The sequence below is a fragment of the Artemia sp. Qi Xiang Cuo genome, chromosome 19 (assembly GCF_049724085.1).
Source record: "Artemia sp. Qi Xiang Cuo chromosome 19, ASM4972408v1, whole genome shotgun sequence".
NCBI lineage: Eukaryota > Metazoa > Arthropoda > Branchiopoda > Anostraca > Artemiidae > Artemia > Artemia sp. Qi Xiang Cuo.
In genome coordinates, this window is record NC_142812.1 from 7,672,509 (window position 1) to 7,690,559 (window position 18,051).

An 18,051-nucleotide genomic window follows, 5' to 3' on the forward strand; every position below is an offset into this window, starting at 1 on the left:
ATCTTAAAGATCTGAAGCAGTGTTGAGTTGAAGTGAGAATGTTGTTAATTTTCAAGTGCTGAATTAGAGCTCTGTTGACAAATCTCTCAAGCACCTTTACAACTGCAGAAATGATGCTGATAGGACGGTAATTTTCTGTATGATCTTTGGGGCCTTTTTGTGGATTGGTGTGATATAGGATGTTTTCCAATCCAAAGGTAGTTCTCTGTTTTGGAGGGACAGCTGGAAGAGTCTACACAATAGAGAACTTAGAACAATTCGGTATACCTTGAGAAGCCTTGGGTGTATCCCATCTGATCCTTTGGGTTTATTAACATCAAGATTTTCCAGGCTATTTAGGATCATATCTTTGGTAATTGATAATTTTGGCATTGGATGACATATAAAGTTTAGTGGTACTGCAGGGATAGTTCGACAAGATTGGATGGTGAAGGCAGAGGCAAACTGGATATTCAATACATTAGCCTTATCTACTGGCGATGAATCGGTTATGCCATTATATTTGAGGTCAGGAATGGTGTGACGGTTAGGATTTTTAGCAGAAACATGTCTCCAGAAAAATTTGGGGTTTGCCTTGATATCTGTGACATTCTTCTCCTTATGTTGAGACTTCAGTTTCCTAACTACATTGGAGGCGAAATTCTGAGCCTTTGCATACGTTTTTCAATTTTCCTGTGTTTTCTCCTTGTTGTACCTTTTCTAGGCACTGGCTTTCCTGTTGATTATTCTTTTTGCACCCTTTGTGAGGAATGGAAGTGTTTTTGGCAGTTTTCGGTAGATGACACGGGAGTGCTTTTTTTCAGCTGAAAGGAGGGTTTCTTTTACATTTGTCCATGATATGTTGACACCAGAAATAATTAGTTCCGACCAATTTATTGAGGCTAGTTCCTACTTTATTGCTTGATAGTCAATAAAAGTTGGAGGACGAAGATTAGGTCGCAGACGCGTATTCAACAATAACACAGAGGATGACTGAGTGGTCGCTCTTGTCAACTGAGGGAAGAAATTTATTTCTGATAAGGGAATCTGGATCACTCAAAACTACGAGATCCAACAAGGAAGGATTCTGGTTGCCACGATGCCTTGTTGGTTTGTCAACCGTTTGACGAAGCAAATAGTCAGATAAGCAAGACACAAACTGTGAATCCCCATTACTAGATACTGCAGACCAAGACCATCAACTCACTCGATTAATGGGAAGTTGAAATCGCCAATAATTATCAAATCAGGTGATACCGTAGATACCATTTCATCAATGATAGTTTTTAAATATATTTCACAATCGTCAAGACTGGGTGACTAAGTCTTCTATATACACACCCAATATAGATTTTTTATTTTCTTGAAGAGTAATATCAAGCCATAAACTTTCCATCCAGGGTACATTAAAAAATCAGATGGTTAATAAGACTATCCTTGAAACCTTGTCTGACATAAAACCAACTCCTCTTCTGCAGTTTGGCTGCCCCAGATTAGTGAAGCACTGAAAACCAGATATCTGCAACGAACTTTCGGTAATAGGCATTGCTGTAAATTTTGGCAAATCTCCACTAACCCAGCAAATCTACTTCTTCACCTTTTAAGAGCACTTAGATATTTAGAAGCTTGGTTGTAAAAGAATCAACATTGCTAGAGATGACACGCAGGGTATTATTATTTCGAGGCTTTTGTGACCTGTCGTCCAGGAGCAGAGGTCCCGTAGCTGAAACTGTATTTGACAAAGGCTGGATAGATGATAATTCAGAGATGGCACCGAAGAAGCTCGAGTTACTCGAACTATCACATAAAAAGAAAAGATCCCTAAGTCCATTTTCAGTTGGTGCACTAGGATTAACATTTGAAGTTCTACAAAGCCAAAATGATAAATGCAAGAAATCAGGGATATTCAGCAACGTTTTTTTCATAATTTTGCCTTTGAAAATGACGAGATCCTTTTCACCAGAGTCTGCTGGTTTTTTTAGCTTATCTTTGAGAGCCTTACGTTTATCACGCTTGGCCTTTGATGCGTCACCGCGAGACTGAATATCTTAACGGAATTCACGAGAACGGTTAATGCTTTTTGCTTTTGATGTCTACACTGGGAATAGAGAGGAGGATAGGTGGTGGGCGTGCATTTACGGACTGTGAGTTTGCAGGGATGGAAAGTCTTTTCATGTTTGTAATTTCAATGCCCTGGAGTTTGTCATTTTGGCTGAGGTGCGACTGGATATAGAGTCCTTCGTCTGGTCGTGACGGGATACCATACATAGCTATGTTCAGAGATCTACGTTGTCTATCCTGCTCTTCAGAGATAAAGCACTGAACCTCACTATTGATATGTTGAGCAAAATCATTATTCGACCGGCCAGTCTCTTGTTGCACAAATTTTGTGTTCTGGTATCATTAATTGATTTTGAAATCTAATCTTTGAGCATAGTTTCAAGGCTATTTACTGAAGACTGCACGATATTTTGGATAATGACCTTGGATGGGACTTTATCAATGATATCTCTCTTTATGCTGTTTATCGTAGCTTCGACGATATTCTCAACGCTTCGAATCTGGTTAGAACTGCTTGGAGTCATCAGAGAGTGTTTTTAAATTGGACGCTTTACGCAAAAGTGGACCTGTCGAGAAATTTTTGTGAGCAACACATATTCGTGTTCTGACATATCCACTTTCCGCATCCATTACAGAAAATTGCAGAGAAGTCGTCACTTAGGTCTATTTCACACAAAAAACACTTATCACACCCTTTTTCGGGGCTAACGCGAGCTTTTTTCAAACCCCCAGTAGGCGTCGCATCAGTATTACGAGTTGACTGTTTCTGGGGCATTATATTGGGTAAATTGGACTCTCTATGGCTTAGTGGCTGTTGGATTACTGTCTTAGCATATCTCAAGGTAAATAGAGACTTGTTTTTTTTTGGATTTCTGATGTATTTCCTTAACATTAATTCAATTCAGTCTTAAATACACAAAAATTCGAAATACTATCGTCGACAAACACGCGAAAAACCGCTAAACCAACGTAATCTATGGTACTACGGAAATATAGCATTTGTCTATCTTTGTCAACTATGTATTTTGTAAACAAGTAATTTCAGAAGAAACAAATGCAGATTAAATGTCTGGTTTATTTATAATACAAAAAAATGCCAGTATTCAGTGAATGATTTTTTATGTTATTATGATAAGTTGCTAAGAGAGAAGGAGAAAGAGGGTTTTGGTCAAAGGTCTCAGAACCGGATCCTTGATTTGTATGAGTATGGTACCCCACCTCCTGATCTATGTCACCCAGTCAGACACCTGGCTATTAGTATATTCAGGCTCAGAACAGGCCATGCTCGAATTAGGAGTGTATTATTTAAATGGAAGTCAGTAGACTCCCCATTATGTGAGGTTTGCACTGTAGAAGAGGATGTTAGACATATTTTAATGTATTGTAAAAAGTATGAGAGACAGAGATTGCCACTTAAAAAGCGTGCCTAAAGTATTTTGGTGCATTCACGCTCAGAAGTATCCTGGGCCATGCACAGGCACCACCATGGGATAGGAAAAAATACGTGGAGGTACTAAGCCGTTTTATTGAAGATACTATACTACGCTTAGAGCTGTAATTTGCATTAATAAATGTATGTATTAATATTATTTAACATTATTTTAATATTTTTCATGTAAATTAGTGTCATGTAATATTTATATATGAGTATTTGTATTTATTGCGAGCCAAGCTCATTAGTTTAAATTGCCGTATCAGGCAGTTGTGTTTGAACTTTAAATATGGAGGCTCATTTGTGACACCATTGGACAGAGTTGAATACAGCCTGATATTGGCTTATTGTTTTTTGTTTTGTTTTTTTTTTTTTTGCCTTGAGATTCTTCAAAACCCCTCCCTAACCACAGTGACAAAGGCCAGATGGCTTTTTTAAATTATTTTACCCTCGGTCATGACAGAACAACCGCTGGACAGCCAAAATTTTGACGTGGAATACCTTCATCCCTAATGGGTCTGATGAAATCATGGAGACGTACACAATGGGCAGCTTGCCCAGGAGTGCTACAAACAAACAACAACAACAACAATACAAAAAAATACAAAGGCTGGAATTCCCTAGGGGTTTGAAACAAAAATTAACACTCCAAATTCCAGGCATGTTAAATAAAACACTAAGTAGGACTACTTAAAATAACACTGAAGGTAAATATAGGTAGAAAATATCACACAATATGTAGGAAAATGTCTATCTCATTAATTGGGCATATAATCCTGTTTTCAATTTTCACACAACCAGTTGCTCTTGAATTGAAATCATAAACTGATTTCTTTAGCACAGAAAATCTCTTTGAAGATAGCTCTGCTACTCAGGGTTGCCACTGCTGGTGATTTTCTTGAATCTGGTGATTTTTGGTTATTTTCTTTTTCAATCTGGTGATTTCTGATGATTTTCATTTAATTTGGTGATTTTTTCAAACAGTTTGTGGTAACAAACTGTAAGTAAGGAGCAACCCAGCTCAATAGCCTAGTAACCAAAACTCTAAAACCAGAATTTTGATACCCATAGATACATCAATAGAATCAGATTTTTATGCTGATTTCGAATATACAAGTTTCATTAAGTTTAGTTTTACCCATCAAAAGTTATGTGCCTGAGAAACTTTGCCTTATTTTTGAAAAAAGGGGGAAAAATCCCCCAAAAGTGATAGAACTTTAATGAAAATCACGCCATTAGATTCAGCATATCAGAAAACCCTACTGCAGAAGTTTCAAGCTCCTATCTGCAAAAATGTGGAATTTTGTACTTTTTGTCAGAAGAAAGATCATGGATGCGTGTTTATTTGTTGTTTTTTTTTATTTTCCCTGGGGTGATTGTATCAATCCATTAGTCCTAGAATATTGTAAGAAGGCTCATTTGAACAGAAATTAAAAGTTCTAGTGCGCTTTTTAAGTGACCAAAAAAATTGGAGGGCAACTCTGCCCCCTCCCATGCTCATTTTTTCCAAAGTCACCAAATCATAATTTCGAGATAGCTATTTTGTTCAGCATAGTCAAAAATCTAATAAATATGTCTTTGAGGAAGACTTAATCCCCCACAGGTCCTGGGGGAAGGGCTGGAAGTGATGAACTTTGCCCATTGTTTACATATAGTATTGGTTAATGGGAAGTATAAAGATGTTTAGGAGGAATTTTTTTTCCGATGGGGGGGGGATACAGGGGAGGATCCTTCCATGGAGGATGTTTACTTGGGGGATGGGACATTTCTATAAAGGGGGTGCCAGATTTCCCAGCATTATTTAAAAAACAATCAAAAATTAAATAAAAAAAAACTAGTTTTTTCAACTTAAAGTATGGAACAACAGTAAAACTTGAAACAAACAGAAACTATTAGGTATATGAGGGGGTCCGCCCCCTATTCAACAACTCGCCCTTTTTGATAAAGTTTTTTTTTTGTACTTTAAAAAGAACTATATATTATAATTAACTGGCCTTTGTGATTCAAGGGTTTGTGATTTGAACAAAATTTGAACTTTAGCATAAAGAGCAAGGTATTGACTAGGAGGCAAACTCCCTAATATACATAATAAAACATATAAATATAGAAGCTTGTTACATAAGTTAATTTGTAAGTTACATCAGAACAAAATTTTGAGAAAGCCATTTAACTAAATAAGTAAAATTAATATGCAAATTTCGTTTTAATTATTCATGTACGGCAAGCCAAAATCAAAGCTGCATTAATTCAAAAATGTTCAGAAATTAAATAAAAAAAAAAAACAAGTTTTTTTAACTGAAAGTAAGGAGCAACATTAAAACTTAAAACAAACAGAAACTATTCCATATATGAAAGGGGCTGTCCTCTCCTCAATACCTTGCTCTTTATGCTTAAGTTTGAATCTGTCACACAACTCTATTTTTTTAAACAATAAAATACTTTAGCATAAAGAGCAAGGTATTGAGGAGGGGACAGCCCCTTTCATATACAGAATAATTTCTGTTCATTTTAAGTTTTAATGTTGCTCCTTACTTTCAGTTAAAAAAAAACTTGTTTTTTTTATTTCATACAAAATTGGTTGACACTCCATGCATGATTGGTTTTGCTGTCTTACTCAGGTGAAATATTCAGTGATTTTCATATTTTATGTCTTGTTTTTATTTGTTATTTCTAAAGATTGGCATTATTTTGGGCTTCTGTGTATCCTTTTAGCTTGGCAATTGGCTTCCCCATAGTTACAAATTCTAATTTATAAATACATACATGTGTGTCCCATGTGTGATAAAAATGGTTTGAGGCTGAGAAATGAAAAAAACAAATTATCAGGTAAGGAAAGCATAGTCCAACATGAACATAGATTCAGCAGCCTAGGCTAGGTCTTTTTCAAGGGACTTAACAGTTTTTAGAAACCAGAGGGCTCTTGTCTAAGGAACCAGGGAAATAAGATTTATCACCACTTGTCTGATATTTCAGCTTAGACTTGACCCATGACAATTTTCTGGAAGTAAAATAAATATATAAGAAATTGTAGCTGAGTTGCATCAAATTTTCCCCCAACCTCATGTTGTGTTTTCTGAACATAATTTCTAGGCATCTAGAAAAGACAAGGGAATTATGACTGAATGGATGGATTTATTCAAAGGGGAATTATGAATAAATGGATGAATTTATTCAAAAACTTGTCACAAGTAAAGGTTTAGATGTAAAAACAATGAAAAGGGAGAAAGATAAACAAGAGCAGGCACAGAAGTACAATACATGAATGATCAAGACAACAATACATTCCACTAAGTAAGTAGAGTCATCTAAGGATGGTTACTTGCTTCAACCCTTATTATCTAAAGCTTAGAATCTGTTCTACCATTTAAGATATCAATCTTTGGTAAGATGGGATAAGTCCAATACCCCTGCCAAACTTCCCCCATAGGGGGTAAGCCCAACATGTTGGAATATCCCCAGGTAGGCTTTTTTTTGTGGGTAAGACCAACACCCCTCTTATCTCTTCAACTAATAACAATAGCTTGAAAAAAAATATCAATCTCACTTACTGTTTAATCTGCACAAATTAAAGTAGTCAGTTACCTGTGTGTTCCTAAAAAATTGCTGTTCAAAAAACTTCCAAAACCTTCTGACTAGAAAGCATGCTAACTCTGCTTGAAGTTGATAGCACTGTTTCCTATTGCTACTAATCTGGAAGAAAACATAAAAGCCTACCACAGATACAATGCACCATAGATGAATTGGAGGTCAGTGTCCGATTTACCCCACTGTCTGACTTTTCCTGATTCACCCTTTTCAATAAGGATATGCAAATGAAAAGAATCTACTCAGGTAAAATTATCTGTTTAAACAGCTGTATATAGACAGCTCTGGATCAGATTTAAGCTGTAATTGTAGATTTTGTAAACATTCATTCATTTTAAAATTACATATGTTGAATGGAACATGCTAAAGAATACCTCAAATGTTAAATTATGGTCATGAATGTCAAATACAATCCCTCAGATTTGGATAAAAGTCATGAAAATCAAGTATTTCCCCTCAGATTTGAATTAGAGACAAGAGAGTAAATTGTATACCCTCATAAAGGAGTAATTTGTCATTATAGGAGCTTAATCCTTGCATTGAAGTAATTTTTAGTGTAACTTTACAACACTATAGTCTTAACACTTAATGTAATTCTTCTTCTATCATTTTAATTTCCAAAAATCAAATGTTAGCTAAAAGTTCCCTTGAGAATTTTATCACTATTTGTTTACTGATATTTACTTATCCATCTCTTTTTGCATAGCCTGCCTATTGACTTACCTGTCAATTAACTATCTAACCTACCAAGAGTCATTGGTGCCAATAAGCTTAAATACAGGGTACACAAGGGTATTTTTTAATTTTTCTAAATATAAATACAAAAGCAAAAGTATTTTTCTAACTCTATAAAGTTAATTCTCACTCTTCAATTAGGATCCCTGGGATGTCATTGGTCTGGAAGACCTTAACCTATTCCTCTGTTATAAGAAATGTCATTTAGCTTTGTAATTGACAAAAAGGAATAAAATCCAAACTGAATTTTTTCATGTCTGCTCAGCAATATATGTTATGGAATAGCTTTTCTTACATACAAGAGTTATAATTTTGGGAATAATTGTTCACTCTCTTGTTTGCCCAGTTTGTCAATCACAAAATTGACTTATTGTTGATAATGCAGAAACCAGCAAGTGAATATTGCCTTTTCTTTGCAAAGTATAAAAAAAACATTACTCTTTCTACAGAATTTCTTTGTTGTGATGTTTGTTAATTTTGTTAATGTTAATTTGTTAATGTTAAATATTATAATTTACACTGCTGAGCTCAATCAATAGAAGACTTGCATAAAGGAAAAATAAAAGCTAAAACCTCAAAGGTAAGAAACCAGTGTCACATAAATCAAATAATGTCATTGACAAATAATGCCTTTGTTTATGATGTCACCCATCATTTTGTTTGCAAAAGCATGATGTGTTTGATAATATCTTGTTGACTAACAGTTGCCGTAGCGTAATGGTAACAAGATGATCCCTAAGACATAAAGGATTTGATTTCAAGTCTGCCTAGGGTAACAGCTGTAATACAAAAAAATCATCACAGACTGGGTACAGTATTTCAAATTCTGGTTGTCCTTGCCCTAAAAGCCCTAAGTGCTCTTGAAAAAGATGCTTCTTTAAAGAGACAGCAAAGCGACCGCAATCGTATGGCTTTCTGTCCATTTTTGACTGCTCAAAGTAACAATCCTGGAAAAGAAAGGGCTTGCAAATAAAATTCATGCTTTAAGAAAACATCTTTTTGCTTTAAAAAAACATCTTTTTGGTAAGTTCTTGACATTTAATTGGCGTTCAAAGTGTCTAATTAATGAAACAAGATCATACTAGAATGCAAAATCAACTCAGGTCTGTAGTTTTATGAATAGCAGTAATAATGACTTAATTGATATTCTGTATACCCAGTCCAACTGTCATACTTAGTTTTGACAGTTTTTTCTTAGTTTTATTCGGTTTCTTTGTCTAGGAAAATCCTAAAAAGGTGCTGCAATACAGAAACAAAAATTTTCCCATGTTTCAGCCTATCTAGATTGTTTTAACCCCCCAAAAAGTGTCAGTATTCATATTTTCAGGAAAAAATAGATGTTAAAAGATACATGATTAAACAATGTAAGTGATTTTGTTGTTGTATTTTGCTTAATTTTTTTTTTATTCAATTTTCTTTTTAAATTAAATTTTTTACTGCTCATCATAGTGATGATAAAAATTTCTGTTATATGAGTATATAAATCACAGTTTATATAATTATCCAGTAAGCTTATTGCAGATCATTTCTGGTCTTCGTTCTCGGTGTGAACAAAAAGCTCCTCCCACTTCTTTGTGCAGTTATGGATCAGTGTGTTTGCGTCTATCAATGAGAAATGGTTACAAAGTGCATTATTCGTAATAGCGGGTTTCCACTTGTTTCCGATTGTTTCACATCTGACTTGTCTACCCGTGAAAAGATCTGATGCCGCTTATGTTTCTACGTTCTATGGAGCACTTGCACCCTGGTCCGGGTTTTTATAATGGGTGAGATAGGGAATGATCATACTGGATAATTATATACACTGTGATATAAATCCAAAGACATATCCCTGGGAAGAGGCAGTCTCCCTCCCCCACTGGCACATGTAAACAAAATCCAATTGTAATTCTCCAGGTGCAAGGGCTTAGGCTTGTTTTTGTATAAGGGGCTAACATTTCACCAAAATGTTCTAAATACTGCAAAGTGGACTAAAAATACATTGATTCAATCAGACCAACTAAAGAAGTGAAGTGTTGTAAAAAGTGATAGCTGCTTTGAGCAATCAGTTCTGTAAGCTGAATAAAGGAGGTCTGCTCAAGAATTTTTCTTAAACTGTTAACTTGTTCATGTCAAAGCTGTTAAGTTTTTAGGAACTTAAAATTTGTCATGGATTGTTCTAGGAAAGACCAACACAATCTATTTACCACAAGACTATTTTTATTACAGTTAGTATTAATACACACAATTACAGTTAGTATTACAGTCTACTAACATATTATACCTTTGGTGAGAAAGATCTAATCCCGTATTTCCCTGAAAACTAATGAATTAAGTTAAGTTTTAACAGAGAGTGGTAAATTTCGCCTGGTTAAACCACTAAGTTACATGACCAAATGAATCTTAACTCATATATGCAATTAAAACGAAATTTTCTAATTTTCTTATAAATTTAGAAGTATTAGTAAACCAGTCTATAATTTTGGAATGCTGTTGATCTATCTTCTTTTATTGTCCAACTGTTTTCTAAGTTTTGTGTTTCTTCTTCTCTTTTGAGGATACAATCTCTCTTTTGAAGATATGATATTGAAATTTGTCAAGTGGAGCTAACTGTGTATTTGACTCATGGAAACACCCAGTCTCTTTGACATTGCTGCTGTTAAAAAAGGTAATTGGTTTTATTGGGGTTTTCTTTCAATTCATTGCTTAATTATGCTGCTTTCATGTCATTGTTGCAATACTTATTTTGTACTATTTTAATCAAAATCTGAACTGTCATTACTCTACATGTTTTTGGTACTTTTTCTTGAAAAATAAATAAAGTACACTATTAAACCCACTTATTAATAATTACTGAAAAACTTTTTCTTCAATGGAATTTTTAAAACTAATGTATTGCTAGTAATGGCTTTTTGTTGCCTTTCTGCAATCATTGACAGTGCTATTAAGAGTGCTGCCCAAGTAAAGAATGATGTTGGCACAATGTATTATTTATTTGGTTTGTTTTAGACCAGGGCACTTTGCATAAAAGGAGTTGTTCTAGAAATTTCAAAGGGGTTTAGCCAGCCCCCCACGCCTGCCATCCCTAACACACCCTATTAAAATTTTGAGATAGCCATTTTATTCAGCATAGTTGAAAATTCCAGAAAATATGATAAAATAAAAGTTCAAAATAGGGATAAAATCCCTTTTAATATACAGTGTATTGAAATTCACAAAAATACCAGATATTTCAGTCACATATACAGTGACCATCATCAGTAGTAAAACAGTCCTATCACCTACTCCTATCACCCGTAGATGTAAATGTAATATATTAATTGCATTCTGTATTGATATTAAATTATCCGAAAATAACAAAATATCATCAGCATACAACAAGTGGTTAATGTTGATACCGTCAATCAAATATGGGGGTAGGTACCGTGTTGCTGTTCTATTTGCGTTATTAAATATGACGGGGCTAAGAACTGACCATTGTTTTACTCCACAACGTAAAGAAATTCGGTCTGAATTCGGCCTATTTTGAACTTTTATTTTGTCATCATGGAAAGGCAGTGTGGTCTCCGAAATTATCTACGTTCAGAAATTATGTTTTGAGGATACCCCCCCCCCCCACATACTGCCCTCATGGCATAGGTTGTAAGTTGTGCCCTGGTGGCATATAAAGTTTTAATTGAAAGAGTGGTTGCATAAACTTTGGAGATTGCTCATTTGATTGGTAATCAGAAGTTCTGGTGCATTTTTTTAAAAGTAACAGTGATTGGAGGCAGCCAGAACCTGGGGGCAAGGATTGTAAGCTATGCCCTGGGGGTATTTAAGGTTTTTATGGAAGGAATGGTAGTATACTACCCTTCTTTTCACCAAACATATCTGACTGAAATTTTTAGATGGTCATTTTGTTCAAAATAGTCCAAAGAACATATAACAATACCTCTAGGGTTGGCACAACCCCCCAGAGCCCTAGAGTAAGGGTTATAAGTTATGCCTTAGGGCATATAAGGTTTTTATGGAATTGCTGGTCATCTAAACTTTAGCTGGGGACCATCTGATTTGTAATCAGAAGTCATAGTGGCCTTTTCAAGAGTCAAAGTTGATTTGAGAGCAACCAGGTACTGATGATTTGACAGTTTTTGTAAAATTCACTTTTTCTACTCCAGAGGGCTTAATTTAAAGACTTTTGGTTTGAAAAGGATTTCAGTATGTAGAAAAAATATCTATAAATCTAACTGTTTGATTAGAAGTTTGAAGTTTTATCAGAAAAGGGTACAAAACTTAAATTATATTAAATTGGAGTGTTTTCACCAACAAATTCTACAGAACAAAAAAGTAACCTGTTTTTGACATAAGTTGGAACCCAATTTGACTAGTGTTGAAATAGTTGGGGAATGCTTGTGGGCAGATCCTAGTGAATTTGACATGCCTGTTCTTTTTACTTTATCTCTTTGTTTCTCTTCAACTTTTCTAAATGTGTAAATGTATAAATTACTATTCAGATAGTGGAAGCAAAAACCTGAAAAAAATTGCCTCAGGTATAGGGACGAAATTGGATAATTATATGGAGTATAATTGCGTGACCTAGGTCTCTATAATACAATATGTGATATAATAGTGTGATACAGGTCTCTTTATAAACGCTATCTGGAACGGCCCACTTTATCTCAGCTTTAATGGTCCAGCAAATATTTCTCTATTGTTAGCAGCTAAAGGGTTTGTCAACACTTGGCCTTTTCACAGTTAATCTACCATTTTAATCCACTTTAAAAGATATTAGTTTTGATCAAGCTTTTTCTGGGAAGCCCAGAATTCTTGGAATATGCATGTCCTACTTAAGATTATTAGAAGTTTGTAATATCAAGGAGTTTAACATGGTTCATTAGCATTTTGGGTGGGATAGGAGTTCCATGCTAATTAGGGGGGGGGGGTTTCAGAGAGATTATTTTGTATTTTACAACTTGGGTTCTATTTGAATGAAAACATGTATAAAATTTACTAAGAGAGGGTGTACTCTAAATTTCTTCAGCAATAAATGAATTGGGGTGTTGTGATCAATAAAGTCAAATGCTGAAAAATATGAACATAGCATGAGGCCAAGCAGAGTTCCTGAGATTTGGAAAAATCTTGCATCAAATCAGTAAAACTACAATTAAAAAAAAAGTTTTTTAAACGTTTTTTTTTATGTGAAATATTATTACAAATAATAATCATCAAAATCTCTTGTTGTTGAGAAAGTACCCGTAAATTTGACAACTATGTTTTGTCAGAGGACCCCTGAATTTTGACACCAATTGTTTCTTGTCTATTTTACATGTTCAGTAAAGTTTCAACACAGTCACTTATATTTCAACAGGTCCTGTTGCTGTCTGTCAAAAATTTTGACAAGGTTGCTACAAGACATTCTCAGAAGAAATGAATTTCGTAATAGAATCCAATAGCTACATTTGAATTTGGCTGAAGGAACATTTTTAGTTGGTCTGATACTCCACTTCATCAGACAAGAATTTTCGACACTTGGAACATAGTTTCGTCCATATAATATTAGCTGCCATTTTAACCTTAACTTTATCAGGCAAAAGCAAATATGGCTACATTTTAGAGAAGATCAGATGTATGTTGATGCATTGGTGCTAATCCTAACTTTTTTTTTGCCAAAAATAATCAAGTAATGACAGTTTGAACATTACATAGCTAAAAAATTGTCGGGAACTCATTTTGTGTTGGAAACAGGAAACTGTTTGAATTGAATATTTTTTTTCTTATCTGGGTGTATTGGATATAGTGCCCATGTTTTGCATTGTCAAAATATAATAAAGGCTTCAAGAGATGGTGTTCCAAGTCACGATTAAGCAGAGTTATCCTGTTTGGAAGTAAAATTCGACAGTAGTTTCAAAATTGCACTGTCAAATCATTGGTGCCTTTACCCTAGTGATTTGAAATTGGAATGGAGTGAAATTGGAATTTGGAATAGTACATAATTTGCACTTTACTAAAAAAAATACAAATGAATGTGCATTGTCAGTTTGATATATCTACATTTGCCAATGGGTAAATTCCTATATAGTCCAAAAGGTTATAGACCAGAAAATATAGGTCCACTGGCCGAATTTATACATATACACAAGTATGTTTACTTTATAAGGGGCTTCACAGGCTGGAATATGTAGGACATGCCTTTTTTGTGCATAAACTGAGTCTTTGAATAAAAACCAGATAATATGACAAGAATGTTGGTTCTAATATAGTTTAATTAATAATTTTTTTAAATAATTTTTTATTTTTAAGTTAATTAATTAAGAAGAAAAATTAATTATAGTACCCCCCCTCCTGGCTCAAATATGAGGAAAAAAAAGCCATGTCAAAGTGAATAATTTGGCCATAGTGAGCAATCCCCCTGCTGCGCCCCCTTAGCTATGGCGCCCGGAGCAGCAGTGGTTGACCTTGAGAAGGCATAGGAGTTGTGAGCCCTAATCATGTAATTTCTTCTCGTTTTGAGTTTGACTCGTTATTTATCTTAATTTATTTCGTTTTTGGTTTCATTCAGGTTTGTTTGGGTTTCAGCCTTGCTTATACGAATTGAGTTTGACTAGCACCAAATCATTTAAAAAAAAATAGAACTTAAATAAAATAGTTATTGTTTTGGTTCATGTCTGTCTCCAAAAATGTTTTGTTCTTAGTTTACTTAATCAAAAATAAATCATTGTTCTAATATTTGTAAATAAATATGCTAAATATTTTCTTTAGAACTTGAAGATGCATCATCCAATGATGATAAAAGTCTGTTTGGAAGTACTGATCCTTTTTTATTACCTAAAGAAGAAGTATTCCAAGAGGAGAGTTTTTCTATGGGTACATCCTCAAAGCTTGAACCAGATTGTCACCTTCTTAAACAGGAGCCAAATATTAATATGGACGATGGTATGTTTTTTTGTACCTTCTTGTAACTAAAAAATGACTTCAGTGGATATAGACCAGAAAGGTTATAGTCCAATATCTATATATTCCAAAAGGTTATAGACCAGAAAATATAGGTCCACTGGTCACATTTATACAAGTACACAAGTATGTTTACTTCATAAGGGGCTTCACAGGCTGGAATATGTAGGGCATGCCTTTTTTGTGCCTAAGCTGGGTCTTTGAATAAAAACCAGATAATATGACGGGAATGTAGGTTGTAATACAGTTTAATTAATTATTTTGTTTAAGTTAAAAATTTTTAATAATTTTTGATTTTAAAGTTTTTTTAATTTTTAAATTAATTAATTAAAAAGAGTGTTTATTTAATTAAACTCTCTTGCAATGTTTCGAATTTGTGTGTTACAATCTGTTGTTGTTTTACATACAGGTTCAACTATATAAATGATACAATGTTATAGATTTTTGGCCTCTACTACTATTTGTCTTTTAATTTCCAGCTTAGACACGCCTAATATTGATATTATTATAATTATTGATTTTATCATACTTAATATTAGCCTATGTTGAAAATGGACTTAGTTTAGTGTATTTATTAAATCCAATCTAAGCGTATTAATTACAGGATTGACAATAAGGAATAGACTAACAAAAAAAAAAAAAAATAATTGCAAAAAAAAAAAAAAAAATAGGTCATATCAAAATCTAATAAGCTTTCAAATTACCAAAAAAGAGCCATTAAAATGTAAATATTGTTTTCTAGTTGTTGAAAGTGAGGGACTGTAAGTCTTATAGAGGATTTTTGAATTTAATTTTTCCTTGGCATTTTATTTTAAAACCAGCTCAAGAAGTAATTTAAACGCCCTGTTCAGGGTTTAAGATAAACTTTATAAACTACCTGTTCTCTCTTGTCTATACCATCATTAACACAAGTCCGTCTCTGGTGCCTTATGACATTTTATTGTGTGGCAATCAAGACAAACATTGTGAAGTATGTCTATATTTAAAAGTTTCTGAATGATCTGTTATAAATCTCTTTACAATATTCTTTTGCCATTTTAGTTCATTAGAAATAAGAAAAGAAGACAAAAACATAAATGTTTCAACTTATTTCTTAAAATTTCTGATAAATTGTTGTTTTAGATTAACTTGCACTGTTAGTACAAAATTAAATAATTAGTTGTTATTCTTTAATGTTAGATAGGGTGAAAAAAAAACACTGAATTTATGTTCTCTAGGTTACTTTCTGGTAAATTTGTTTTTCGAATCCCTTATGTTTTAATGTTGCAACTCAAGAATAAATTTTTATGATATCATTCTCTGGTTGAGAATCAACTCATTCCACAAATTATATTTTGTGATTTACGTTATGATATTCTATGGTAATGATAATATTTTGTAAAATATTTATGGTAAAATTATATTTTGTGATTTACGTTATGATATTCTATGGTAATGATAATATTTTGTAAAATATTTATGGTAAAATTATATTTTGTGATTTACGTTATGATATTCTATGGTAATGATTTCATAGCTTTTCATTTGGAAATTTGATTGAAAATAGTGGAAACAAGAACAGTTTTTCAATCCTTGGAGCAAGTTTAGGTCCTTGCTCAAGGAAAAGTTCTTCTGTCAGAAATACGCAATGTAATAGTTATGGCTTTGTGAAAGGTTGGATCTGATGTTTATCCAATTATGAACTTGCATACTTTTTTTTATCTTCTCGTATATTTGCCTGCCACGTGACAAAATACTGTATTTCAAACACGCAGCGAAAATAAGCATCCTAGATAAAAGTGTGAGCAAAATGAATGAACTTTTACAGGTTGTGCGAGTTTAAGGTGCTAGAATAGGTTTGAAAATTTATGTTAAGAAGACTAAGTCGCTAACGCTAAGAATAAATGAAGATGAAAAGGTGACGTTGGGTAACGAAAAGGTTGTGGGTAGTTTCACTTATCTTGGTAGTATTATTAGTAAAGATAGTGGGAGGAGTGGAGATATTAAAAGTAGAATAGCCCAGACGTAGGGTGTTTTTTTTCACAGTTAAAAAAAAGTTAGGAAAAATAGGAAGATAAGCCTGCAAACCAAGATTAGAATATTGGAAGTTACAGTGATTACCGTGGTCAAATATGGTTCTGAAGCATGGGCGCTCCTAAAAATGGACAAAGGTTTGCTAGAGAAATAATCAAGAGAAATTGCCTACGGATTTTTTTGAGTACCCGGCTTACTGACTGTATTTCAAACAGTACGGTAGGCTTTGCGAAAATTCTGATTCAATCTCGTTTACTAGGGCTATAATGAGAGAAAGGTTAAGATGGTTAGAGCACGTTCTGCGGATGAAAGATGACAGATTGCTGAAGATAGCCCTTTTTGGCCAACTGTCTAGGGATAAACGGAAAGCAGGTCGTCCGGTGTTGGGGTGGGAGGATGTCGCAAAGGAAGATTAAAAGTGAAACAGGAAATTCCTGAGAGGGTGTACAGAGGGAAGCTTTGAATAGATTAGGATGAAGGAGGAGCGTGCACAGCTGTTTTGGCCTCAGGCGGTTTGTGCTCTGTTCGAGATTTGTCTGCAAGTTAGTAGACCAAAAAATATAGGTCAACTGGCCGTATATGCGGAATTGTATTTATTTTTTAAGGAGCTTCAGAGATTAGACTGGACAGGATTTGATATTGTTGAGCCTGAACTGGATCTTTGACTGAAAAACAGTTCATAGGACGACGGTGTGGATCTTGTCTAAATTATCCTCCAAAATTTTGAAAATACGTGGCACAACCTGTCATTTTTGATATCTTTTGCATTTTTGTGTAAGTTACAGCTGCAGGTTTGTTAAAAATCGTTGTTTTAGAGGGAAGATATTACTTGAAACTTTTTTTTGCTGTTTGCTACAAAATACACATCTTTATTTTCTTTCATATTTAAACCACTTTTATATCAAAAGGGTGTTGGTTGTACGAAAAGACATATTAGTGATACACAAGCTAAAATTGGGTCTTTTTTGGGTTTATTGGATAAATTTCTGAAATATTCCGGTGAAGATTTCTGCTTTTGGCTTTTTCCATTTCTATTGGGTGCCAATTTGAATGGTTTTCAAACTTGTCCTAATATTCCTTGCGTTTTTTCTTAGATGATTTAATACTTCAGATGAGGCCAGAATATTGGTCACCATTCCTGCCAATCAGCAGAATCAAATAAGTGTTGAGTTGCCAATGAGCATTGTAAGCTAAAGTTTTCCCACAAGAAAATTTTGGTCTTCTCCTAAACAAGTCTTAAACTTTCTCTTGCTGTGACCCAGGGTTTGCTCTTTACTAAGAGACAGCTGTTGGTTCAATCATAATAAAGAAAATTAAGAAAAAAACTTGTGGTA

At 34.0% G+C, this 18,051-nt stretch overlaps 1 protein-coding gene across 2 annotated transcripts in view; it reads left to right on the forward strand.

The window, feature by feature from the left end:
- Positions 1–5,946: 5,946 nt before the first annotated feature.
- The window catches only part of LOC148940448 (uncharacterized), a 55,823-nt gene continuing 43,718 nt past the window's right edge, over positions 5,947–18,051 (forward strand). For both annotated transcript variants that reach the window (XR_016143344.1, XM_089104902.1), the window contains exons 1-2: positions 5,947–10,439; positions 14,513–14,686. Coding sequence is in view for 1 of the 2 variants with exons in the window: in XM_089104902.1 (XP_088961028.1) it covers positions 10,397–10,439; positions 14,513–14,686 (217 nt within the window). In the remaining variant the exon portion in view is untranslated. The remainder of the gene's footprint in view (positions 10,440–14,512; positions 14,687–18,051) is intronic.